Below are 27,743 nucleotides of genomic sequence, written 5' to 3'. Positions count from 1 at the left end.
TTATTGCCAACAAAAAAAAAGAGATAAATAAATTAAACAATACACAACTTTTTATGACGTCAGAGAATTGATGCACTGCATTTTATTTATTGTAATATGTATTGAATTTAAATTAAATTTTAAACGCAACACACAGAAAATGTTTAAGCCAACATTAAAGTAGATAATATATATATGTGTATGTATATATATTTAAGATATAATATGTATGTATAATATGTATATTGTATTTATTAAGTATACAATTTGAATTAAGCATTAATAAAAACAATAAATTTAGTTATTGTAATTAAATTCTTTTGCGCCTGTCAGGCGCCTAACAATAAGTAAACTTTTAGCAAACTCTTTTTTTTTGTGTGATTTTCCTTTTTCTTTTTTTTTGATTTAAATTAATTAATGTGTGTGATTAATGGAAACATGTTTAAAGCGCGTTGATGAGAATATGATATACTTATTAAGCATGCAATTCAATTGAGTTTTTATTTTTTGTTCTATGAACTTTGACATGGTGTATTGCAAATGTAAACAAGTGTTAAGTTAATTGTTGTTGTTGTTGTGGTTGATGTTCTCCTCTTGTTGTTATTGTTTTTGGGCGCATCTGATCGCCACCATGACTAAAGCTACATTTAAATCAAGTATATCAAGTAATTTACTTATATAAAAATATATATATCCATATATATATATCCATATATGTATATCCATATCAATATATTATTACAATTTATATTTATGTTAAATTATTTCTTTTCTTGCTGAAATGTGTCAATTAACGTATTGTTTCCTCAGTTTTATTTATTTACTTTAATTTTGTGTAGAACACTGAAAATATGTCCGATGTCCGAATGCTAAGCATGCTCTCAGATAGTTCAACTTACATTTATGCAAACTGAAAAATTGTATTTCTAATTCTCGAAAGTTCTCTCTAACTCTTTTGGCGTAGATGAAGTACTTGCCGCATTTAATTTAAAATTTAATTTAAGTAACGGAATTTCGCTCAATTCGTTTTGCGTTTAAATAATTGGCTTAAGAAGGCATTAAATGAATTTGTATTAATAATTGCTTTAATTTTTAATTTAATTTAGTTTTCTTTTTTTTCGTCTACTTTTTTTAAAGGCTTTTTCTTTCCTTACAGGAAATACTTCTCAAATTGTTTACGTTAATTGTAATTGTTAATTGTTAAAGTTATTGTAAAATTTCCTTTGCTGCCATTGGTTTTAAATCTGTCAAAAGTTTATCGCTAAATTTAAATTAATTTCATTTTAAATAGAACTTAAAACAAAATTCTTGAATGTGTTTTACTTGTTTCTCTCGCAAAGACAAGAACATTTTCATATGCTTTTATTTTACGTTTTTTTTTTCTTCTGTGTTTCTTCTATTTTGCTTTCAACTCACCCTAGGCTCAACCAATTCTCTCTCTCTCTCTCTCATTCATTAGACTCTCTCACACTCGCTCACGCTCTGCTAGACTTTTAGTTAGATTTCACTCGCGATATTTTCAAATTGGAATGACCTTAATTAGAAACATGTACTTTTTTCTTTCGAGCTTTACAACATTTTTTTTGTTTTTTGCTTAAATTTTATGAATATTATTATTTTTAATTATTTTCTTTTTCTAAATGTTTGGCTGTTGTTTATTTATTTTTTTTGTTGTTGCTGTCGCTGCTTATAGGAAAGGGTGCGGAAATATAGTGGAGTGTTTTCTTCGACTAACGCTCCCGGCAATTTTGGCTTTAGTTGTGTGTGTTTTCGTTTTTTGTTGTTTTTTTTTTTTGGAAATAGTAAAGTTTTGAAATTTGTTTGTTTTTCTTCGTTTTTGTTTTTTTAACTATATTGTTCAAATGTTTTAAATGCATTTAGAAAATAAATAGGACTTCTTTTTTAGTTTTTGTGTGTTTGCGTTTTTTTGTGTGGTTTTCTTTCAGTTTTCTGTTTTTTTGTAAGTGTTTCGATACGAATTTTAAGGAATATATTTTTGTAGAAAAGCGAGCACCTACACAAAAGCACCTGTACAATTTTTGTCTGTCTTGCTTAGACAGTAAAATCGCCAGCTGCCCAAATCATCTTGTAGTCATCGATGTTGAACAGATCGAAGATGTCGCCACTCGGCACATTGAAAGCATCCACGGCACCGCCATTGCTGCTGCTGCTGCTGTCCATGGCATTGCCAACACCAACACCAACTCCCCCATTGGACATGCCAGTTGAGGTTGAACTGTAGTCGGAGTGGTGGCTGCCGGTGGGTGGTTGGGAGACCGCTTGCATGATGGAGTTCAAGGTGCTCTCGAAGTCATCGCACACATCCATAGGCGTGCTGTTGTAGTGGCCATTTGAGCTGACACACTCCACGCCGCTGTTGGTTGACGGGCTGCCCACAATGCCATTGTTGCTGTTGCTGCTGCAGTTGTTGTTGCTGTTGTTGTTGTTGGCATTGCTGCTGTTGCTGTTACTGCTGCTGCTGCTAGCCACATGCTGGCTAAGCTGCGCCACAAAGCTCTCCGCATCGAAGTCAACGTCAGCGCCATGATTGTTGTTGAGCAGCACGCTGTCCGGGCTGCTGGCATCGAGCAGCTCATTGATGCTGGGCTGCAGACTGGGATTGAGATCGCGCCGCAAATTGTTGCTGTTGTTGCCAGTCTTGTTGGTGGTACAATAGTTGTTCGAATCGTCGCCAATGTCCATTTCCAGCTGCTGCGACATCAGTTCCAGCAACTCGTATTCATCGAAATGATTGAGCTTGGCATCGGGACTGTTCGGTTTATCGCCGATGCTGATGCTAACGCTGTTGCACTTGGGCGGCGTGCTTGGCGGAGGCGTGGCATGATGCTGCTCCAGAAATATGTCCAGTGTCTTGGCCACGCTCTCTGCATCAATGGCGCTCGCATCCGGTTGCAGCGGCGATGCCATGTCGATGCTCTCGATGAAACCATGCGCAGCAGCAGCTGCTTGTTGCTGGCTGTTGGTTGCATAGCTCACATGGCTGTTCTCATTCGTGTCCATGGCCATGTCGAGGTTGGGCAACGATTGTGGCGTCGATGGCGCTTCCAGCTTGGGCACCAGCGGCACAATGCTCGCACCGCCAGCGGCTGTTGTCGGCGTCACGCCGTTAAACATCGCGAGTTCGGGCAGCGGCGTCAGTGGCGTGATGGGCTCCAGGGCAGCGCTTTCGGGCAGCTCGCCCTGCTTGATGAGTATGTCGAGCACATCGCTGACCTGCTCTGATTTGATGCTGGTTGATTTGCGCTGCAGTGGAGGTGCAGCAACTGTTGGTGCTGGCGATGCTGCTGGCTCCTCCTTGATCTTCATCAGCGGCATGCTGCCCAGGGCTGCAGCTGCTTTGCTCGCTGCCAGCTGCTTGGTTGCTTCCTCATATTGTGGCGGCGGTGCAGGCGTTGGCTTAATATCCAGCTGTATAAGCTGTTGGCCAGGCTGAAAGTGTTGTTGTTGTTGCTGCTGCTGTTGTTGTTGCTGCTGCTGTAGTTGCAACTGCTGCAATTGCTGTTGGGTGATGATTGGCTTCGCATCAATGGGAAACACAATGCTCGGTAGCGAATTCGTGCGCTGATGTCCATTGAGCAGCTTCTTCGTCACAGGCGTTGTTGTTGCCGATTGCTGCTGTTGCTGAGGCTGTGCCACTGTTGTGGTTGTTGTCGCGGTGAGACTTATGTTGCCCAGCGTATGCGCCGTCATCTGCTGATCGTTGAGACCCAGCAGAAAGATGGTCTGATTGCCCTCGTTCCACACGAGTCCCACGTTATTAGGATGCGGCACAGTTGCAGCTGTTGCTGTTGTCAGCGGCTTAGCTGCGTGCAAGATTGCTGTGGTGTTGCCAGCAGCAACAACATTTGGCTGCTTGGTGGGCGTGGCTGGCAGCTTGGGGGCGCTGATTGTATTGTTGTTGGATGGAATGACTACAGTTTGTGTCTTTTGCGTAAGCAATCGCATCTGTTGTTGCTGCTGCTGTTGCTGTTGTTGCGCCTGTTGCTGTTGTTGTTGCTGCAGTGCTGCTGCTGCCGCCGCTGCCTTTTGCTTTTGTATCTTCGCCTCCAGCTGCTGCTTCACCACCATTTTCTGATTGATTGGCGGCGGTTGATTGCTGTTATTTGCAATGTTGCTGCTGTGATTGTTGCTGTTGCTGGCGGGTTTCTTCGCTTGATTGCTGCTGCTGCCGTTTAACTTGGCTGTCACTGTTGCTGCTGTGGCAGGCTTCACAGTCACCTTCGCTGGTATAGTTTTCTCCAACTGCGGCAGCACCGTCAACGTCTGTTGTGGTCCATTCGATGTCGTCGTGATCAGCGTGATCTGCTGCGAGGGCAAAGCATTCACCACCTGCGCAGTAACTGTCTGCTGTTGCTGCTGTCGCCGTATCTGCTGCAACTCCTGCTGCGAGCGCTCTAACTGTCGCTGCAGTTCATCAATCTTGCGCTGTTGCCGCCGCAACAGCTCCTGGTTCTGTATAATGGTTGCTGTCTGTGGCTGTGGTTGCATGATGGTCTGCAGTGTCATGGCATGATTGCTGTCGAGCTGCTGCTGCACCACATCCATCTGTTCGTGCTCCTCGCTCACTAGCATGGCCACTGGCGCAGGTTGTTGCTGCTGCGGCTGCGCATCTGATGTACCACAGTTGCTGGTGTCCATAGCGTCGCTGATGGTGATAATCTCTGATTGCACAGCTGCTGGAGCTGTGGGCGCATCAAGCGGCTCGAGTGGCAAATAAAGTTTGAGTCGCTCAATCAACTGCGGCTTCGGGCCGGACACGGGCAGATTGCGACGCTTGAGATGCTGCTTCAGATCGGACACTTTCATCTTCTCGAGTTTTGTTACATCCGTGATGGCGGAGCTGGTGGACTCGGCATAGCTGGTCGCTGGACTGGCTGGTATGGAGGAGCTCACCGAGAGCGCTGGCGATGGCAAAGGTGGTGGATGTTGCTGCTGCTGTTGTGGTTGCTGTTGTTGCTGTTGCAGCTGCTGTTGTTGCTGTGGTATGACGGCAACTGTTGCTGCTGGCTGTGGCGTATGTGTGATCAGCGACAGCGTGGGCGGCGCTTGCTGAACAGTTGTTGCTGTGGGCATGGCTGTCGCTGTCAGCAGCGTGGCATCGCCAAAGTTTAAGGGCGTCACGTTGCTGTTGCTGCTGATGGAAATTGTGTTGGGCAGCGTAATGGGTGCCACTGTTGCCGTTGCTGTGGCTGCTGTTGTCACCGTGCTGGCCAAAGCAGGCACTGTTTTTGTGGTCACCGTTATACTATTTGCGCTGACATTCGTGTTGCTGCTGCTGCTCACACTGCTGGCTGTGGAGGCGGCATTGGCATTCGCATTGTTGGCTGGCAGTATGGATTGATTCTTGTTGAGGTTCTCCAGAAACTTGAGCAGATAGTTCTGCTGTTCGAGCAGCAACTGATACGACGTTGTTTGATCCGCCTGTGCCTGATCTTGCGCCTGTCCCGCCGCACTCGGTGGACCCTTGTACTCGTGGAATTTGATGGTGCGCGCTTTGGAGACCGGCTTCGACTTGGACTTTTTGCGATTCTTATCCTTGCCCGGTGCATCCGATTTAATGGACACTGGCTGCAGTTGCAATCGTGTGGGCGGCGGTGGCGGTGAGGCAATGGAAGACAGGGGACTCAGCGTCGAAGTGCTAGAGCCCAGAGAGCAGGGCGATGCGAGCATGGGTAGCATGTGATTGCTGAGCTGGCTGGGACTGGCTGTGGGACCGGCGACACTCTGGCAGAGTTCTTCGAACAGATTGGCCGTCTCTTGCTTCACCTTGATGCCAGCGCCACCGCTGACACTCGCGGTGACAGCCATGGGCATTGGCGGTGGTGGCGGCGGTGGAGCGCTCACGATATGCGTCGTGTTCATTGGAAAATCCGAGCTGTTCTTCAGTAGCTGTATCGAAGGCATGACGCTGAGTACCAGCTGGCCACAATTGCTGGTCGTCGACGTAGGCGTGGTCAGCGCCACGGTGACAATGCCCGCCGAGGCAGCAGCTGCCTGGAGCACATCCTTGGGCGTCTCCACAGCAGCGGCAGCAGCAGCTGGCAACAGCACACTGTTGCCAGTCGCTGTGGCCCCTGTGCTGGGCATAAGCTCATCGAGACGTGGCGGCGTCTGCCGTGTATCGCTCTCAGAGCTCTGTGAGTCCTCATCGTAGGTGACATAGCTGTGTGGATGCTGTGGCCGAGTCAGCAGACCTTCACTGGTGGCCTTAAAGGGCACCAAACCCTCCTTGACAATCTTCTCGATCGGTTTCTCCGTATGCAGAATGTTCTTCTTGATCAACTCCAACGGGCCGGGTCGATGCTGTATCTGGGAGTTGAGCTGATCCGCGAGACGCGCCTTCTTCAGCATGCGCTGCTTCTCCGCCAGACTCGGATCGATGTGGCACTCATCCTCCTCGAGTATGTGCAGTCGCTCCAGATCTTCGCGATTCGGACGCTGTTGGATCTTGGCCTTGAGCAGATCGCTGGTCTTGGCGCGTTCCAGTTGCTTGCATTGTTCGTGGATGGCAGGCGAGGTTTTGAGCGCTTTAAGTAAAGAAAGAGATAATGTCAGAGAAAAATAATAGCATACTTTTTGGGGCAAGACAAATTTACAATTTCTATGGAATCGATTTGAATTTCTAATTTGTCAAATGTACTAGAACTAAAAGTTTTTGGTATCATTTTCAATTCAAAAACTCAAAACAATAAATTCGGAATTTGCCAAGTAGTATTTATCTTAAAGCAGCTCAAGATTATTATTATATCATTTATTGTAGGGCGCTCGCTCGCTCGCTGGCATTGCTGTCGAAAATTTGTCATTTAAATTCAAATTCAAATTCACTTTCGGCTGCGTTGAGCACATTGAATTGGTTTGTAAATTCGCGTATTTTGTTGATTCTTTTCGGCTTTCTTCCGTTTGTGTTCGCTTCCTGCACACTCCCCTCTTTGTGTGCTCTCCTATCTATGTATTTCTTTCGTTGGCTGTCTGAAACTTTTTCTGGGGGCCCGCGCATAAATTGCCAAGCATGAGGATGAGCTCGAGACCATTGAAAATGCGCACATATTTGCATATCCTTTTTGCCGGGCTTTTACATTTTACATTTGCCACTCTTCTCTCCTCGCTGAAGCACATAAGTGAGGCTAATGTGTGCTCTTCAATACTATTTATCGATTCAGCTAGACTAACAGCTAATATAAGACGAAGGTCTCTCTACTTACATGGTATGATGCCCTGCTCGACGAGTTGCGAATGCGGTCGTCGCACCATCAGCTTCACTTTGAGCGCTGCAAAAATAAAAAAAAGAGAGAAATATAAATTTTATTTCGATATCGATTTAGAACCGGCAACAAGTTTGCGCCACAAATTTGACAGCCAACAAACATAAATTATTATAGAGTGCGGATAGTGGGGCAGAGTCGCATCGCAGTTGGTGGCGGGGGCCAGAGATCAAAACATAAACATAGCTCATAAAAATACTCTAAACAGCTGGCCAAAAGTTTTCTGCGGGTTTTCCTTTTGCTGTTTTCTGTTTTTTGACAACGCAAAGCAATAAATGTCGAGCCCAACACACAAAAAGCAGCTGCAAATGGAAAAACAAGGCGGCACAAAACGCACACAAATATTACTGAGAAGCAACGCAACCGAAAAAAAATAAAAGAACGCAAAAAAACGAAAAAGTTTTAATATGTTTATGTGCGGTTGGCTATTGTTGTTGGTTTTCTTGTTGTTGTTGCTGGCGTGCGAAACTTTTTTCTTTATTCATTTTGACTGCTTAACGCCGCTGAGTGTAAAGTTGGCGCCCAAAAAATTAAATATTTAAGCCGAGCGTCAAGAGTTCGCTCGCCCCACATACACACACACACACACACGCGCCCCGTCTGTGCCATGGCATGGCGCCATGGGGCGTATGCGTAATAATATGATTATGTGGCAACTGCTACTAAATGACAGATTGATGTCAATTAACTTGACATAAAGTCACCAAAGCCAGCTTGTGATAGCGATAGAACGAACGAGACAGAGAAGGAGAATTAGCATTAGCATGTGAAGGATAATCAGTGACAGAAAGGGAGCAAAAGGATATTCAAATGACGTTGATTGAATTTACACACAACAGCAAAAATGTAATCGAGAACAAAAACTCGTAAATAAAAAAAAAGTATATCAAAACATAGTTAACTATTCATGACCTAATTAATAAATGTCTGTCTTTAATTGCAAAGTTTTAATGCAAACAATTTTATATTATTACATGCAAAACAAATGTTATAAAATAATAAATTAAGTTATTCATGAATTTATGATTATTTCTGCTGAATATTTCATAATTTTTTTAAAGCCGTTAACTGATGACAGCAAAAAATGCGCAAATTTAATTATTAATTTCTCATTATTTAAAAGCAAAACTATTTTTATGCATATTTGCAATTGAAACTTTAATGCGTCTATTTAATTTTGTGATTATCGATTTTTTTTTGTGCAAATTTTTAATAGTTGTAGTCTAGTGTGTCTGTTACTCAACTAGTACATGATATCTGAGTAATCTGAGTTATGCAATGCAACCTGTTGTCTTAAAGTGATTAACTCCAATTAGGCTGTGGACATTAGCGGCAGACAGTTGAACAAAACGCCTGTCGAGTCACGTAATTAAAACGAAATAATGCGCATTACGGACCGGGCCAGGCAAGGCAAGGACAAGAGAGGTAAATAAAGCCAAAAACCGCAAATGAAATGAAAACACAAATCTTATGGCCTCCAGGGCAGTGCACTGTGCATTGTTGGTTTGGTTTTTGGGGATCGGAATCGGGATAGAATGTGCTGTGCTGTGCTGCTGTGGTTGGAGCTCAGTCTGAACGTCAGAGAAGCAACCGCATGAAATGCCAAATGCAGCAGCGTAGGTTTTTTTTTTGTCTTTTCTGGCATTTGGTTAATGCGGTTAGACATATGCAAAGTACAAGAGTGTGTATTTATTTATTTGCCAGCCGAGTTGACACAGAGACTTTGTACGCCAAGCAAAACAAAGCGAGCAACACTTGACGCCACAACAAAGTCGTCCAAAGAGAGAGAAGAGAGCAGAGAAAAGGCAACAACTACGACGCAGACGACGACGACGACGACGACGACATCAAAGTGAGGCGCTGACAATGACGTTATTAAAGTAATTTAGGCTCTTGGAAAATCATCATAAAAATAAAGAAAAATACAAATACAACGATGAGAAAAAAAGACGGCCAAAGAGCTGCCAAGGCGCGTAATTGTCTCGCGGGGAGGCAACTGACGGCAACTGTGGCAGCTGTTGTTGGCCAAACGGTCGTCGCACATTTTACGATTGAAGTGTGTGCACAACACAGAAATGTATAAAAAATTCATTTATCCCGCTCTCGCTCTCCGGTTTTGCGTCTGGCCAAGATATCTCTGTGTTCATTTATGCCGTGGCAAATATTTGGACTTGTTGTAACACGGCTAAAAACAATTTTGGTGACGATGCCAAACAGACTGAACTGACTCGACTCGACTCGACTGTGCCGTCTGCCAAATTAATTACGCGAACAATTTATTCCTATTCTACACCTTCTTGTTGTTCTTATTATTGTTGTTGGTGGCGGTGGCTTTTCTCAATTTCTAAATGGGCGCCCAGCCTCTGTTTACGTGTCGATTTTACACCTACACACCCGATTGATAAAAACAATAACAAAAATTCCAAATTAAACACATAAAAGTTTTTATGCGCTGGCAATAAAAGTGTGTAAACGTAGCCAAATCGTTTGCCTCTCATTGTTTTTGTTGTTCTTGTTGTTATTCATCTTCTGTGGGTGGCTGCCCTTCTGCATGGAAGCCCCCCGTTTCCCAGGCGAAGGTCAGGTAAACAAAACATCGCCGAGAGTGCGAGAGTATTCGAGATGACCAAAGCAGAGAGAATGAGAGAGAGAGAAAGAGCAGCAACAGCTGGCTGACCAACACACTCCCACACATACACACATACGCACACATAAAAAATGCTATAGGAAAATGTATTATAAAATCGATTACGTGATCAACGGCAGCAGTTAAAGCCAAGACGCCATCGGCGTGGGCCAAATCAATGAGCTAAACCAATACACTCACTGAGGAGGGGGGTGGCACAGTGGGATAGCTAGCTATTTAACACAGCATCAAATGCCAAGCATTACCCCAAAGTATGCTATAAAATTGAAGGAAATTGAGCGTTTAAAATAGTACGACGTATTTACTATTTATTTATTAGTTCTTATTTCACACTTTAGCCTTCGCGTTCAATGAAATAAGCACGCGTTTTTTCGCAAAACCTTGAACCACTGTGCAATGGCATTTTACATGCCATCGACTGCCGTTGTGGCGGCTGCTATTTCCGCCTTGGCGTTTGGCGATTGCGTTTGCAGACTGCAGCATCCCACATTTGAGAATGTTACAACACATTCTCCCCTTCCCATCTGCCCTCCCTTCGACACACATATTTCCCCTCTATCATCGCTCTCCTCATTCGTTCGTTTTTCAAGTCGCGTGCAGCGTGTTTATTTGTCAAAACATTTTTGCAGCGCCTTCGTTTGCCACCGCCTGCGCCTCGCCTGGCCGCCATCTGTTTATAATAAATTTTAGTTGCAAATTGCAAAATGTTTACAGTGAGCAGCCATTGCTGTTTGGCCTTTTTTTTCGCCATCGCCATCGCCATCTTCTTCTTCTACTGTTCGCTAATATGCAGTCGATGTTTATTTGTTAGATAACGGTTTAGTGTGTGCTGTGTAGCAGCAGTTCGCCTGCCGGAAATTTTGACCGCCCAAATGATTTGCCTTTGGCAGTTTATGCAGCTTTTAGAAATATTGCCAAAAAAAAAAGTGGCGATAATTTGCGAAATAACAAGGAAGAATTGAAGACATTAAAACACTGAATGTTGTATACTCTTTAAGAATATTAAAAATAATAATAATAACATTTTTTGTTATACCCGTACCTATAGATTAGAAGGTTAGGGTAGATGAAAATTACTCTGGTTGACAATCTGATATCTTTTCCACACTATGGTATAGTTTGTACGTAGTAATACGTAGTATGTCAATATATCAATATATATTTTTGCGGTATATTAATTGTTTTCATTAAAAATGGGTAGCTGGCATGTTACAGTCGAGCATTACTACTAATTAAATAAATTGTTGTCCATTAACATGTACGTGTTCACAAAATATTTTCTTAAACGATATTTCCTTTCAATATCCGGTACCTAAAGGGTACACTAAACATTCTTTGATTTACAATATTATATATTTTGTACTCTATGGTATATTTTGAATGTAATAGTATATTGCTATACCAAATATAGTATTAGGTAAATTATCCTATTTTTTTGGTATATTTTAATAATAATACCGCACGGTTTTGCTTCTATTAAAAGTAATAGCGAGTGTCTCACAACCGATCACTCTCAACTGTAGCTTTCTTACTTCTTGTTTTAATGAAATTGTTTTCCCAATTTAAAACGCATAATTGGCACACTGTTGCTAAAATAAATAAATACTGAAATTTCTAATGAGCTTTTAAGACATTTTAAATTCCAAACAGCAATCACAACAGATCTCTAAACATCATTAAAGTAGCTTCTGGTTGCACTTCATAGTGTTACCATTTCATTCATAAAACTGTGAAGATTGCTTGAAAAGACTATAAGCAGTGTATATTGCATTGCGAAATTGAGAAAATGCATGCAAATAATTGACACCCCTTTGCCAGGGTCAGGGCGTTGTGAACTTTCAGTTGTTCGGACCTCAGGCTGCAATCTCTGTTTTCTTTTTGTTGTTGTCAGACTGCGAGCACCGACAAAAATGTCAAAATGCCAGCGAAGCGCAGGCGACAAGCGCTGTCAAAACTATTAGCGAAAACTACACACACACTCACTCGCTCACACAGAGGCAGACATGGGCATGTGTGTAGATTCAGGCCATTCAAAATGAATAAGATTATTTCTTTCTTCACTCGAAAATGCCAAGCAAATATGTAGGCCAACAAAAGCAGGCAAAAAATCTAAAACGAAAACTGCTGTTGACAATTTTAAAGAGTGTGTGCGTTGTGTGTGTGTGTGCATTTATATTTATGACTGTGGGTGTTTAGTGGGCTATGAATGAGTTGGAGGATGGGCGTGGCACATCAAGTGCACACCTTAAGTGCCTATAGAGCATTGACAGCTTCATTAAGACATTGCTGCGGCGTTCATAGAATGCCTCCAAGTCAAGCAGAGATATCTGCATTTACATAAATTATGTCTGACGATAGACGACAACATGTGGACGATGTTGATGATGATGATGTATGTAGCTGCTACTGTTTGGTCAGCGTGAGATGACTAAACCAAAAGAATTAAACCAAAAACAACACAAGCAAGTTGACAAATGTCAAACAGCCGCGAAATGGTCAACGAGATGTGGGCGTTTTTGCTCCAAATTTGTAAACAGCGAACATTTACACAGCAGCGTCAACAAAGGGCTAACAACTGAGACAATTTCAAAAAATTAAAAAAGATGAACAGGTTTTTGTAAGCTATTTAAAATTAAATTGAAATGCGCTTTGATATGATTTTTTAATTATGTAAAATGTGAACAACTTGATTAAGTTTATACATCTTCGATAATTTTCAAGACTGAGCTGTTATATTTTTTGGATAAATATGTCACTTAGTGAATTATTAAGTGAAAGAATCATAACAGGTTTGACAGTACTTTGCACCAAACATTCCCAGATCTTTCAACATTTTTTTCTGATACTCACATTCTTTATTCTTATCCATGGCCGGTTGCAGTGGACTGGAGTCCACAATTGCCTTTGGCGGCGACTGTCTGGCATCGTAGCAATCGGAATTGTTGCCATCATCGCTGCTGCCCAGAAACGTAGCGTGCAGACGATGTTCACCTGTAATTGAAAGCGAAACAAAAAAAAAAAGTTACATTGATTGATGGCGCTTTCGATTGGCTGAATTTGATTAGATAATTGCTCAATTGTCGACCGATTACACACCTTCGGACATGTCGTCGTAAGCCTCGTGCAGCAAGATGATATCCTGAAATGTATGCTCCAAGGCCTTGCCGCTGAGCCGTGTGGCCAGCAGGCCGTTGCAATTGGCGCTCGAGATGAGCTCAACGGTGGTCAGCGGCGATGTGGAGATGGTGGCCAGCAGCGATGAGCCGCTGCTGCCACTGCCACTGCCACTAGCGCTGCTGCCGCTGCCGCTGCTCAGACTATGCAGCGATGCGGACTTCACCAATTGCCCAACCTTGGGGCTATTGTTGTGCGTCTTTTGCGTGTGTGTTGCCTTTAAAGTGCGGCTCAAACTACTCTTGCTAGGCGATGTGGATGTCGACGTTGATTTGTTCAGCAAACGTTGCGCCGTCGCTGCACTCACGGATTTGGTACTGGAGCTGGAACTATTGCTGCTGCAGCTGCTCACGCTGCTGCTGCTGCAGCTGCTATTGGATTTCTTTGAAGAGTTTGAGCTAATGGATGATGCGGGAGATGCTGATGACGAGCAGCTGCTCAATATCGCTGTCTGTTGTTGCTGTTGCAACTGTTGCTGCTGCTGTTGTTGCTGTTGCTGGAGTGTATTGTTGCTGCTGTTGGCTGATTTGGTGTCAATGCTTATGGGGATGATGCTGCTGCTGCTGCTGCTCACTAACTTCTGCTGCCGTTGCTGCTGATGTGCCGACTGCGCTTTGTTGGCTGCTGCCGCCGCTGCTGCTGCTGCTGCCGCTGCGGCTCCCGATGAGGTTTGAAACCAACTGGGAAAGTTGCCCTTGAGCGTGTCAATAAGATCCTGATCGAGCGTTAAACGCCACGATGCAGGGCCGCCGTCCACGCTGTGCGTAGACTCTGTAAAGTAAAGAAAAAAGTTATTGCAATTAGTGCAAGTCTGATTGCGGGGCGTATACTTTATATTAAATAATACTTGAGCAACAACTATAGCACAAATTCTCCATGCATACTTCATATTGAGTAGTTCTTCGATTTATGCACCTAATATTATATGAAAAGGTGATTGCACCTAATGCAGATATTAATATGCGGCGTATACTTAATTTGAAATGGAACATGTGCTATAGCCAAAATAGTCCCCATATGCTTAGTATTGAGTAGTTTATCGATTTATGCGCCTAATATTATGCTAGAAAGTGATTGCAACTTAAGCTGGTCTGAATATGCGACGCATACTTGATATTAAATATAATTTATATGAGAACAACTTATAATATTAGACTAAAAGGTAATTGCAAATCTACATATTTAGCGTATACTAAATTGTCCAAATTATACCAAAAAAAGATTGTTGCATTTAACACAGCTAGAAATACTTGACGAATACTTAATATAAAATATCCGTTATGCTAGATGATTGGAATTAAAGTTAATCTGAAAGCGCGGCCTATACTTAATATTAACTATATCTTATATTTCTGCAACTAATATATCAGCAAAAAGAGAATACTTTCAACATATGTGAAAATACTATGCGTATACGCAATTTTGGTTAGGCACAATCTACAATATACTTATAAGTACATAATTGCCATTGATAATATTATTTTTAAACTTCTACACAAATAAATACTCGGCGTAAACTTAATATTATACTTAAATCGCAACAAAATAGCTCCTTTCAAAAGGTCATTCAATATTTATTCAACAATTGATTATAGTCTAATAATTATGCATGCAGCATATTGGAAATGCAATTCTCTGTTTTCTGTTCTCTACCAAAAGTGCTTAAAATTTCATTTTCTGCTGTTGCAGTTTGTAGCTGCCAGTCTCTGGCATTTGATTATGCCAAGCATTGTGGTTGCAACTTGCAATGTAACTCAATTTGATTCCCAATCACATAGTTCTCTGCCTGCTGGTTGTGCTATGCCACTTGTGGTCATTACCCATGACCCTTCATTTTCTCTGCTCTGCTGAGCTCTGCTGGGCTTTCATTTGCAACAAGTGCATTCAACAGTCAGCATTGCATTTCACAAATTCATTAAGACACACTCCACAAGAACGACGACGACGTCGACGTCGACGTCGACTCTCGACTCTCGCTCAACTGTTGAGCAAGTAAACTCATTTAGTTGGCATATAGACAGAAATGAATTACGAGTGTATATTTGTTTATTTATTTTTATTTTGCGTTTTCCTTTTTCCACACTCCCGTGTTTCCTCCCGTACTTATTTATTTATTTTAGTTGAGTTTTTTTGCGCACTTATTTATTTTAATGTTCACCCTTTGGTGGCAAAGCCAATGACGCAGCTGCCACTGTGCTAGTTATTTATGCTAAGCACTGCCAAGTAACCTACTTAGTTCTGTTGGCAACCACCGCATTTTCCTCCGCACTCACTGTTCGGTGAAAACTTAGCAACGCGCGTACTTGGTATTTATTTTAATACTCTTACTGCGGGCAACACACACACAATTTTTTTGGTCACCTGATGTGCAGAAAGCATGTGCGTCCATGTGGCAAGTAAGAGCATTCACACTTCGTTTACGGCTTTCCTCTGCTTTCACTCGTTTTTCTTTCATTTCGCTTTTCACTTTGTGCTTTACTCGGGCGTTTGGTTTGCCTTGTGTTTGTTTACGCACTTGTCAATAGTTTTTAATTTGCCTTTAAATATTTAATAAACTGCTTTCTCCCCCGTTTCGTTTTCTTCGCTCTCTTGCTTGTATTAACTTGTGTTGTGTCAGTTCATGGGACATTGCATCATATAGACAAGCGCGCGACATTCCCAGACGCGCCTCGAGTTATGCAACAATTTGTGTACATTTTTAGCTGTGTCCGCAAATAGAAAAGCGCTAAGAAGAACGAACCTTTTTATACCCTTTGCCAAAGCGCATACAGAATAGACATAATGACATGCATATGTCAAATGCACACAGCACAGCACCAAACAGTTTTGGCTTTTGTTATTTTTGGCAAAATCTTTTTATCTCGATCGTTGTTTTTCACTCTAATTATAGTGACTATGTGTCAAAAGGTTTTATTTACTTTGTCATTGAATGGAACTATTTATAGTGAGAGTCTTAAGTCAGTCAACCAAAAAGTGGCAGACAGCTGTCGCCAAAATAGAGGCGCATAGAAAATTTCAATATTCCTTTGACAGACATTCCGATAAATATATTAGAAAGATGTCTATATACCGACCGATATGGTCGTTAAGTTTTGCTCGACATTTATTGGTCATTAAAGTGGGCGCCGCCAAGTGGCAGCCAGCGAAACAATGCAGAAGCCACCGCTGCTGCACCACACACTGCAACACCACCACGCGACCGCTTGTTTCCGCTTGGCAGTCACACCACCAGCATCACATGTTCTTTTCTCCCCTTAACGATCCACAATCGAATCAAAGTGTATATGCTGCTGCAGCATAGCTTTGATGGCAGCCCCCTCAATGGCGCGACATGTTGTCCACACGCAGTCAACACACACTCACACACAGTTGAATATCGCACACATGTTGTTCACTGCGACGACACTCACAAAGCCATTGCCAATTCTATTTATATGCAACCCAGGCAGCCACTTGCCAAATGCAAGTGGTTTTTGTTATTTTTTGGTCGAAAATGGTTTCAAGTCGTGCCCAACAGACGGGAACGAGACGCGGATGCAACTGCCAACACCTAGCTAATAATAAAATGTGTCAATGCGTCGTATGCGCAATATTCATCAATAATCGCATACGCGTAATAATAGCAATCAGCAATACATTTTCACACACATTACAGCAAATAATCATAGATATCTTTGCTGTGCTTCGAAATCGAAATTTCAACGCTTTAGTTGGGGAGTTTTTTGTCTAAAAAATCGGATAATAAAACAGTTTGTTTGCTATTGCACATTTTGAGATATTTGAAAAATCGTCAACTATTTATTTTTGCAGTTCTAAATAAAACATTTTCAGCTCACAAACATGGGCGACTCACCGGACGCGCATAGCAAAGAGAATTTAGAGGCCAAGGAACCCAGTCCGGAGCAATCAGCTAAGGAGAAACCCGTTGGCAAGACCAAAGAGGGCAAGGAGAAAAAGGGCAAAGAGGATAAAGATGATAAGGGTCGCACATCGATTGGCCTGGGATTGGGGGGCATAGGAGGACAGGCAAAAGCTGCACCTCGTTTTGCGCCCACCTATCGCCTAGAGCCAAAGAATCCGTTGCGCAAGGAGCGTCTAGAGATCATTATCAAGGCCGAGATGGATAAGAACTATAACGAAGAGTACACATTCCATCCGAAGCACTCGCTGTTGATGGCAGCCCAAGTCAGCGAGGATATCAAGACACGCATCAAAGCATTGAATTTTGATCGATATCGTTACATTGTGCTGATCACTGTGGGTGAATTTCTTATGCAGGGATTGTATTCGCTGGCAAATTTCTTGTGGGATGCCGAAAAAGATGGCTATGTTAATTACACAATCGAGACGCCGAAATTTTTTGCCGTTTGCACAGTGTTCTACATTTATTTTGACTAAGGAAAAGAGCTTTTAAATTCAGTTTTATTTATGGGTTCAATTGATGTGCAGGCTGATTGTATGTGAATGTTGTTTAATTTGCTGAACGACAATAAAAAGTAAAGGCAACTAAAGCCAATCGCAATGAAGTTGATTTTATAGCTAAGAGAAACAGTCGGCAACAACACATCGCCTTCTAATCTGACTGTCCATGCACCAAACTAATCATTCAAAGCGTTCGAGGAAGTTGCGGTGGAAGTTGTAGCAGCTCGTCTCCCTTTAACGCTTTCGCTTTCTCTTTAGTTGGGTAATAGCTTGGCGTTAACATTGGCGCTGGCGTTGCGGAGTAAACATCAATTATGTATGCTGGCAGTTCGAGTATGTTTCGTTTGCCAGCAGCTATACACGAACCAACGCGCCGCAAAGTATGCTACGTCTGTTGTCTCTATATCTGTGTGTGTATGTGTGTGTCTGTCTGTGTGTGCGGCACTTCCTTTGGCAACAGGAAACAGGATGCTGTAAATGTTACAATTCGACATAATCGATGCTTGTCGTACGAGACTCGCATTTAACCTGGCAATTTGTCGGCTGCATAAACATTAACTTTTTATTTGCAGTTCATCCTGTGCCCCGCCCAATCTCTCACACACATACACATAAATCAAATTGCGGTACAACTAACAACTTTAATGGCCGCAACAGTTGGCTAGACCCAAAACTTTATGACCGCATTAAAATCATGCAATCAGCCGAAAAGGTGCCTAAAAAACAAGAAACGTGCAAAACGCTGACCTCTCTCTCGCTCAACGTGACGCTGCGATTTGTTGTTGTAAAAAAAACACAAAAAAATCTACGCGACGTTTACATATTCATTTGAATGCCAATGGCAGCTGCAACAGCAACAGCAGCAACAGAAAACGATGCTGCTGACAGCTTCGACAAGCGAGGATTATGCAAGCGCCACACAGACAACAAAAAAAAAAACAAGCAGAATAACAAAAATCAAATACGTATATCGAGCACAACACGATACGCCATGTGTCGCTGTGACTGACTCGACGGACTGTATCTATAGATACATACAATAAAATTGTACTACAAGTCGATGGCTGTGGCAAATTGAAATGTATATTTGTAAACAATACGCAGACGTCATAGACAAAACTCATTTAAATGAGCAACAAGTTAACAAGAAACAACAACAGCAACAACAACTAATATAAATACTAACAATAACAAGTAGGCAAGTCGATTCTGCTCAACTGTGAAATACCCGATACCCATTTTCAAGAAAATCAAAACAGTGCGGTATTATTCTTAAAATATACCAAATCAATATACCAAACAAATACTAATATATACCAAATACCTAATTGATATATCGAACCAATACTAAGAATACACCAAAATGAGTTGTTAAGTTATTAGCATATATATTCATCAAATACTAAAAATATACAGAGTTAATATACTACGAAAACAGAAAATATACATAATCAATATACTAAACAAATACTAAAAATGTACTGAAGTAATGTACAAAAAATACTTAAACACACCGATGTATTTGTTTGGTATATCTATTATAGTCTCTGTAAACTATTGTTTCATAGGGATGACCAGACGGACAGGCAACCAGACACGCATATTTGTATCGTGTCGACTATTGATACTGATCAAGAATATATATACTTTACGGTGCCGAAGATGCCTTCCTTCCGTCTGTTAAATACATTTGCTGGTAACAAACAGACATACCCTTCCAATCAATGGGTAACGAGTATAAAAATTAGAAAAAGTACAGAGCCAAGAAAATTTTATACTCTAACAGCGAGTATTATTGATTTATTCAACGAAGACGTAAAAAGTGTAGGTGAATCACAAGCTAAATGGAATATTTCATGTGTACACGAACAGACAATTAAAACATAATAAACACAAGTTATGCGTTCTTCATTGATAGTCCAAAGAAAATCAATTATATCAGTCACTACCGAAGTCAAACCCCAGCAAGCAAATAAGACTAAATTGTGACTCAACTCATCCAACACCATTTGGGTTAAGTAAAGATCTCTATATTATCTTCAAATGAAATCTATTCATAATTTAGCAAGAGTATCAATATTTCCACTGCTCTCTCTGGTTGTTGTATACAATATTTTGGTCATGTTGCCACAAACTTGTTTTTCTACTCAGCAAAAACAACGACAACAACAACAACAATTACAACAGCACGTTAAAAATGTATACATTTAATAACAATTTATAGCAAACGTTATATTGTTTATTTTTTTGCTTTTATAGTTTTAATATGCAACAAGTTGAGTTGTGTGAGTTGTTTTGCCTTTTTGGTAGTGCTTGGCAGAAATTTCGCATGTTATCGCAAGTTGTCAAGTGTCAGCGATACGCAAGGGGAACTAATAAAATGAAACACGCAAAAAAAAAACACAAATATATATAAAGCACATTTGACAAAACGTGTTAAGCTTAAAAGAAATAAACATTTAATAAATACAGCTAGAGCAACATTGAGCAATGATTTTTTGATTGGCTTTCCATGAGCTGCTTATCAAAAGTTAGTTTGTGAATCACTTTAATGATCAACTGATTGACTTACTGCAAAGTGAAGTGTTACTATTTAAATTGAGCTAATGTATTCTATTTCAGTGCATTCATTTAATGTTTACTTTCGCTTGCAACTCGGAACTCGTTTGTCGTTTATCTTATCGAATTTTGCTAATTTGTAGCGATAGTTTGCCTTAAGCATATCACTTTTGAAATAGGCGATTAAGTGAAGACTTTGTAAATGAATCATTGAGGTGTCGGTGTTTACTTTTTCCAGCTTTTTTTTATCAGTTGTGATTGCGACGACGAGCGAAACGCGCAGCGTGAAAATTGTTGTCCAGCGTGTGGAGCGCGCACCGGCAAACTAAGTAAACTGTTCGAATGTTCGAACTGAGCGCGTCGAGAACTGCGCTGATGACGTACACATGACGACTGACCAACTGACTGAGTGACTGACTGACTTGGCTGACTTCGACTGTTTCGAGTGGTTAAGGTGACTGAGGTGGGCGGCTTCGACTATCGACTTAACTGGCATTATGCGAGGTTCTCTTTTAATTTAAACAGCATTTTATGCTGTTGACATATTTTTTTTGCGCTGATTGATGGCACACTCTCAGAGACTCAAAGAGAGAGAGAGAGAGAGAGATACACAGAGAAATGGTGAATTGGCGAATGCCACAACAATGCCTGGTTAATAAGCGAACAGCACACACACACACACCCTGGTTGGCTGCTGTGGCTGTTGCACTCAGCTGCTCAAATTGAATTAAAGCTGTTTTACTGCGTCTGCTGCATGCAAATGAGTTTTGCGGGCAACGTCAACGCCTGCGGCGGTTTTGCCATTCAGCCACTCACTTCCCCCCTTCGCCTCACAGTCTCTCAGTTACCTGACCAAACAATTGCAACCCAGCAAAAGTCAATTGGACATGCACACACACATACACACACACACTTCACTCCGGACTACCGACGACTGTCTGTCTGACAACTTGTTTTGCATACCAAGCAGCGCCAGTAATGACGTCGACTGCCTGCCTGCCTGCCTGCTTTTCTCGTCCAGGATGTGCTGCCTTATTGTATCACTTCGGGCACAATGCGCATTGTGTGTGCGCTTTGTATGTGTATGGAATACTGTGAGTGTGTGTCTGTGTGCTCGCACGTCTATGATGACTTCCGACCAGCCAAATGCCCAATGGTTACTTGCCACTGCCAGCCGCAGGCATTACCATCAACTAGTTTTAAAAGCTTTTCTTTCAGCGCCAAGCTCAACTCCACTTAGTGTAAGCTCTTATCTGCTATATGCTAGCTTTGTTTCAACTTTCCGTAATTATAATGCAGCTGCATGTTTAGGTGTTTGATGTCAAGACGAGAGAACCAAATTAATGCAAAATTCTGATCAATTTTTGGAATATACAAGTACAATTAAACTTTATGATTCATTACAATTTCAATGTGATCAGATGAAAGTAGTAGAAATTCTTTAAGAATTAATCTAACCTATTTATGAATAAATGTTATAATGCAAAAAAAAAACTGATGCCACTGGGTTTTAGTACCTTTAGTTGACAATCTGGTATATTTTGAACTCTTTAGTATACTTTGAATGTACTAATAGTAATGTATTGATCATTTGGTATATTTTGAATGTAGTAGTATATCGACAATTTAAATATGCTTTTCGTTATATTTTCGGCAGTATGGTATATTTTTAATGTTTTAATGTATCGTTAAGCCAAATATTCCTTTCGGCATATTTTAGTATTTATGGTATATTAAATTGGTATATTTTTCGAATAATCTCACAGTTGAGTAGCTTTCTTACTTGTTTCAATACATACCACATTTTGTATTTCGCAAAATATTATTTTGACCACATTTTTTAATAATGTGTATGTTTTTCCACTAATGTTTCAATGAAACATAGCTGGTTATTGTCAAAATTGACAAATCCTAATATTAAAATAAAGGATTATTTTCCAAGTGTTTGGTAAATCGTATCATATGTTGAGAGTGCATTATATGTTATTCACTACAGCTTTAATGTGCTTACAAGCTCCTCTTTATAAGTAGATAGAAGGATTTAACTAAAATTCACATTGTACTCATATCAAGTATGCTTATTGTTTATTTCGTCGGGTTATTGTTGGCACGTATTGAGTGAACTTTGGTCAACCCAAAATGTGTTTTGTTCGACTGACTTTCTACATGAAAATGGCCAAATTATAAATAGTTTATACCTTTTTATACGAATTAACGTCTGACAGTTCATAAACAACGCCGCAGGCAAATGCACATACATAACGTAAACAAATCAAAAATTTATCAATTAGTTGCGCGTTGCCAATAACACAAATCACAATAGACTTGATGAAGCGCCTTTTGATGCCAAAAAAGAGAAGAGAGAGCCAAACTGAAGGCTATTTTGTGTGACATTATTTGTAATCCGTGTATGTTAATTGTCTGCGGTTAAAGTTCTTCAGGGTTTATGGCTACTGTTCCGTATAAATAGCCGAAAGCCGACGACTACGACCACGACGACGACGACGATGGCCGAGCTGTGTTCTATGTGTGTCCTCAATTAAAATTAATTATGCCCAAACGATACGCTCAATAAAAATTTAATTTGCAAAAATATGAGTCAAGAAAATGAGACAACATTTATTTGACATTTAAGTGCTGCACACACTGACAAGAGTAGTCTAAACAAACACATGCATATTACGGCTCGAATAATTGAAATTGAATTTTCAAAGATAGAATAGCAGACAAGAAGAGATGACGATATCATCTCATCTCAACGCCATCGCCATCGCCATCGCTTCATCGTCAACCTCATCTTCATCTTTATCCGCATCGTGCACACATTCCCCAACCTCATTTCCATCTCTCTATTTTTCCCCCCAAATGAATTTCAGTTCATTCTGGTTGTTGTTGCTAGCCACCCCCACAAGCATTTTGGCAAAAACTATTTTTAATCAAGTGCACACACGTTGCTTTGCTTTTGGCAACTGCAACACAAAACACACACACACACACACACATTACGCACACAAATGCTCAGATTTTTGTGTGGCCGGATGTTGTGGACACAGAGAGGAGGGGGGAGGAGATGCCGAGCAACCCTTAGCACCAACAGTTAACAAGCAAATGTCCAGAAGTGGGCTTCAAGTGGGCGAAAGAACAATAAACACTTGGCCGGAATAAGCAGAACGTATTCTTGGTACTTATGCTGCCCGCTCTGCATTTAGTTTTTATCCGATCGGGCGAGAAATGAAATTAAAAATAAATAGCAAAACAAAATCAAAAGTGTAAAATTCAACTTGTTGGCTATTTGGCCAAGTCTTAGCCGCAGTCGCAGTGGCAGCAGCATTTTGGCCATGTTGCGTGCCAAGTGGAAAATATTTCGCAAGTTTTTCTACATAGTATTTTGTACGTATCAACATTGTATTGTTGTTGCTGTTCGTTCGCTCTACACATTTATTTATTGTGCGAAAAAAAAGCAAAAAGCAACGAAAAAGAAAAGCAGAAAAATAGAAAAATACTAGAGAGCAGATGGGACGAACTATCTTGCCAGCCGGGCAGGCAGCGTGTTATGTTTAGTTTTTGTACATTTAATTTTGTTATTGGTGTTGTTGTTCCTTCTGTTGCCGGCTAAACAATAAAAAAAAGCATAATAAGCAACAACAACCAAGCGTAGAATGAACATTTTTTGGCAAACAATTCAGGGCTAAATATTTTGTTTATGTGTTTTTATCACACACAGCAGAATCAAAACTTTTATAAAATACATCAACAACAACAACAACAATAACAACATAGAAATTCGAAATCTGCAGCCAGATCAGCTGAGACAGCCCATATCTTAGTTGGCATTCCATTTGTGGGCGGGCAGCAGCATCACCTGATTAGACAAATCACAGCGCAGATCATAAGAGTTGCCTATTAACGATGAGTGCGTATAAATATTTATCTTAGTAAGTTCAAGTAGCGTCAAGGACGTCATAGATTAGATTTGAATTTATAACACTCTTAATAGACAACGGAAAGCACATGATTTCAGTTCGATGATAATCATAAACGCTTCTTATAAAACCAAGGCACTTGTTTACTCTAAACTAATTCGAAACAATTAAATTGTTGAGATGGATTACTTGCAATCTAAAACAAGGGTAGTGAAAGTTTATCTCAGTTGCCTAATTATTTTTATTTATTTGACTAAGAAAGTGAAGGAATAAAATACTTCCTTGAAAACTTTCTCTCATGAAGTACAAATTTCATTTAGTTTGCTTCAAAGTAGTTCTAATTTATTGACCGCAAAATGATTAAATGATAAAATGTTTATTTGACTAAGAAAAAAAAAAATTGCTTCCTTGTAAACTTCCTCTCTTTAAAAATAAATAATATATAACTAAATTTTTCTCATTAAAAGAATTTTTTTGTTGGTAATGATAAGTTGCGCTAGTTGTGCATATCAAATAACTAAAACACTCATATTTATATTTATTTGAAGAATTTAAAAAAAATGTAAAGAAATAAAATAATTTTTATGTAAACTTCCTCTTTATAAAGTTTATTTTTCCTAGCAGAAATTATCTAATTTTACTATATCGCTTACCGCTAAGGTTTGCCATGCACTCAATATATATAAGCATTAGATTACAATAAAAATATAAATTTATAATGAAGGTGATATAATAATATGTGCTATAATTTTCCTCTTTCTATAATCTCAAAATAAGTAGAACTAAACGATATTTGTATTTCCTAGTAATACTTATCTACTTTAAGCGACTAAGCATTTTGTTTGTTGACAACTTTTAATGATAAATAAAAAATGATTTTGTTCGCTTATCAGTGTAGCATGCATTAAACAAATTAAACTCTTTGCGTGGCTCGTAAAATGAAGCAACTAAATAAAATTAAATTAGTTTGCGGCTGAGTTGGGGAATAACTTCACTCGCTTCCCATACATACACACACACACATTGCAAAAATGGTTAATTATGCATGAAACATTGAAATAAGAAAAGAACTGCCACACACACGCAACAACTGAATAATTCATTTTGGGCAACAGCAGGCGAAGCATTTGTTGATCGACTTCGCTCGCTCTCGCTCTTCCTCTCTCTTTCTGTTCGCTCTCTCACTTTGTTCGCAGCGCTTTGATTGTTCAGCGCGCGTTTGTAAAACAAACAAACAAACAACTCGGCACACTGTGCATACAACAATAAAAACTACAACAAATCGCTCAAAGGCCACGCATTAGCAGCAAATAATTTGTGTGCCTAATGACGTCGACTTAGACGTCGACGTTGATGTTGACGGGCCTTTCCAGACGCCAACAAAAACAACAATAAGAGAGCAACAACACCAACAACAACAACAACAGTTTTGGCCTGGTCAACAACATTTCGTTTGCAATTTGCACAACACACAACCCAACAAATTCTGACAGCAACGGTCAAGTTTGTTGTGCTATTGAAAAGATGGCCTAGCATACCCTTTTCACTTACATAGGGTATAACAGCTCATCTATCAATTAGAGGCTTAGAGTTAGAGAGGTATGCGGGCAGTCAATACATCAAGTATCCTCTTGCTCCAGCATAAATTATCGGTCAAGAGATGCACAGTGGGGCAGTGATAAGAAAAATAACAATAATATATATTTATAAAATAGTTGATTGCTGACAAAATATTTAAGTTATGATTATTATTTACTTACTACTAATATTCAAGAATATTACAATAATTATGATAGTTTATGAGACACACAGCAAAAAAAAAAAAACTTAAAATGAACATATATTAAAATTCAATAACTAAGTGATCAAGCTGATTTTCTACTTAAAAAGATTAATTTAATGAAAAACAATGTAGGGAACTTCATATAAGATTTGATGAGGAAAAAGTGTTTACAAGAATCTCATAAACCAAATATATACAAGACTAAAAAAATATCGTTAATTTCAGTCTATAAATATTAAATTTAAAGCTCTAAAGTTCAAGGGAAAAAGTATTTACAATACCCTAATAAATCACATATATTTCAAACGAATATTTCGTTAATATTTAAGTGAGACATACTAAATATTTTTTATAATTTAGTTATGTTAATTTTCGAAGCTGTCATCAACATAATTTACGATAAAAAGTAGTTGTAGTATCGCAGTAAAATACATATATTTCACCCAAAATATTGTTCATATTTAGGTTATTTATACTCAATATTATCTATATCTTAATTATCCCAAAAAATTTACACTACTATCTGCATAATTTCCATAATTAATTCAATTTATGCAATCCTCTCATTAATAATATGCTGTGCATAATCACTTCATCGAGTGTATTCCTTGCATCGACTCGTTTTTGCTGCCTTAACCTTTGGTTTAATGCGTAACACAAACAACCACAACTAGATACACACACACACATTTGCGTGTTTACATCTGGATAGACAGAGGCATACAACCTTACCAGCCGCATTTGTAATCTTTTTATGCTCACAATTAGCTTACGTTAACTTGGCCGAATGAATGAGGCGCCAAGCCAAACAACAACAACAACCGAGTTGTTTAATGCATCCGCAACTTACCTGCAAAGAGAGAGAAAGAGAAAGAAGGAAAGGTTAGCATATGAACATATATCAACTGAGTAGAAAGAGTAGAAAATAACAGCAAAAACATGAACATCACATATCAACTAATTAGGCGCCCACATTGCGCATACGCCGCGTTGCGCTTTGCCGTCAACGTTACGTTTGTTGGTCAACGCACTCTCAAGGCTGCTGTCGCCGGCTGCTGCTTGTGGCGAAAGCAGCTGCAAACATGTCGCTAATCATAATTTTTGATCTACAAATTAATTAACGATGCTTTCGGTGTGCTCGAGTGTGATTGCAATTTATTGGACACCAATTGAGACGAGAATTTCATTCATAAACATTAAAAGGAGGAACCCGCATCGCATCGCATGTAAATTTATTAATTGCCAGCAAATGTTGCGCGTTTTCTAATGTTGTGTGTTGAGTGTGTCGTCAACGTTGCAGTTGGCTTCTCTCCTCCCACCACCGCCACCTCCCTGCGCCACCATTTGAACTGAAATTCACAAGCCATATTGCAGCTCTCAAAAGTTCAAAGTTGCACACAAAATCTTGAGAACATAAAAGTTTTTCGCACGTTTTGACTGTGTTGCGATTCGGTATTATTCATAGCGCATATTTCGACGGTTTGGCAATAACTGAGCTCCTCCTGACGGCGACGTCAACGTCGAGCGTCGAACGTCGACGCTCACAAATTGAAATAAATAATTGCAAATATTATTGGGCACTCAGAGCGCATGCCAAATGGCAACAACTACATAACAACAACAACTACAATAATGGCTAACAAAAATTCGACTCGCATAGTTTCGCAATAAATTTGCAATGACTCAACATTTGTGCAAAACGAAAAATATATAACCATAAAAACAAATATATTACACGCGGCTCGTGTAAATGTAAAATACAATAAAAATCCGCAAAAGTGTATAAACAAATAATAGATAGATTATACATTTTGACAGCGCACACACAGCAACAACAACGAGTAAATCGTTGAAGAAGCCACCGAAATATTTATAGACTGTAATCGGACTGTATAGCAACCAGGCTAACAAAGGTAAGAGATAAATAATTGACAAGACCCAAAAAAGGTAAATAGTAAATATATTTATAAGCT

General features: G+C 40.1%; 2 protein-coding genes across 2 annotated transcripts in view; one reads left to right on the top strand and one right to left on the bottom strand.

Annotated features, from left to right (window-relative positions):
• Window positions 1-448: 448 nt before the first annotated feature.
• LOC132794028 (myocardin-related transcription factor B) overlaps window positions 449-27,743 on the bottom strand; it is a 49,168-nt gene continuing 21,873 nt past the window's right edge. The window contains exons 2-5 of the mRNA XM_060804244.1: window positions 13,006-13,854; window positions 12,760-12,900; window positions 7,203-7,268; window positions 449-6,527 (exon numbers count right to left, since the gene is read on the bottom strand). Of these exons, the coding sequence (XP_060660227.1) occupies window positions 2,032-6,527; window positions 7,203-7,268; window positions 12,760-12,900; window positions 13,006-13,854 (5,552 nt within the window). The 3' untranslated portion in view covers window positions 449-2,031. The remainder of the gene's footprint in view (window positions 6,528-7,202; window positions 7,269-12,759; window positions 12,901-13,005; window positions 13,855-27,743) is intronic.
• LOC132794037 (dynein light chain Tctex-type protein 2B-like) lies at window positions 16,807-17,605 on the top strand. The gene has a single exon (XM_060804257.1). It carries the CDS (start codon window positions 16,924-16,926, stop codon window positions 17,479-17,481), a length of 558 nt encoding a protein of 185 aa, XP_060660240.1. The 5' UTR covers window positions 16,807-16,923; the 3' UTR covers window positions 17,482-17,605.

The sequence above is a fragment of the Drosophila nasuta genome, chromosome 3 (genome assembly GCF_023558535.2).
Source record: "Drosophila nasuta strain 15112-1781.00 chromosome 3, ASM2355853v1, whole genome shotgun sequence".
Taxonomy (NCBI): domain Eukaryota; kingdom Metazoa; phylum Arthropoda; class Insecta; order Diptera; family Drosophilidae; genus Drosophila; species Drosophila nasuta.
The sequence above is the reverse complement of the archived record's forward strand: the minus strand, read 5'-3'. Positions and strand labels throughout refer to the sequence as shown.

What these genes read in the sequence shown, in the direction of transcription:
- LOC132794037 (XM_060804257.1), top strand. Translation starts at nt 16,924, where the DNA reads ATGGGCGACTCACCGGACGCGCATAGCAAAGAGAATTTAGAGGCCAAG.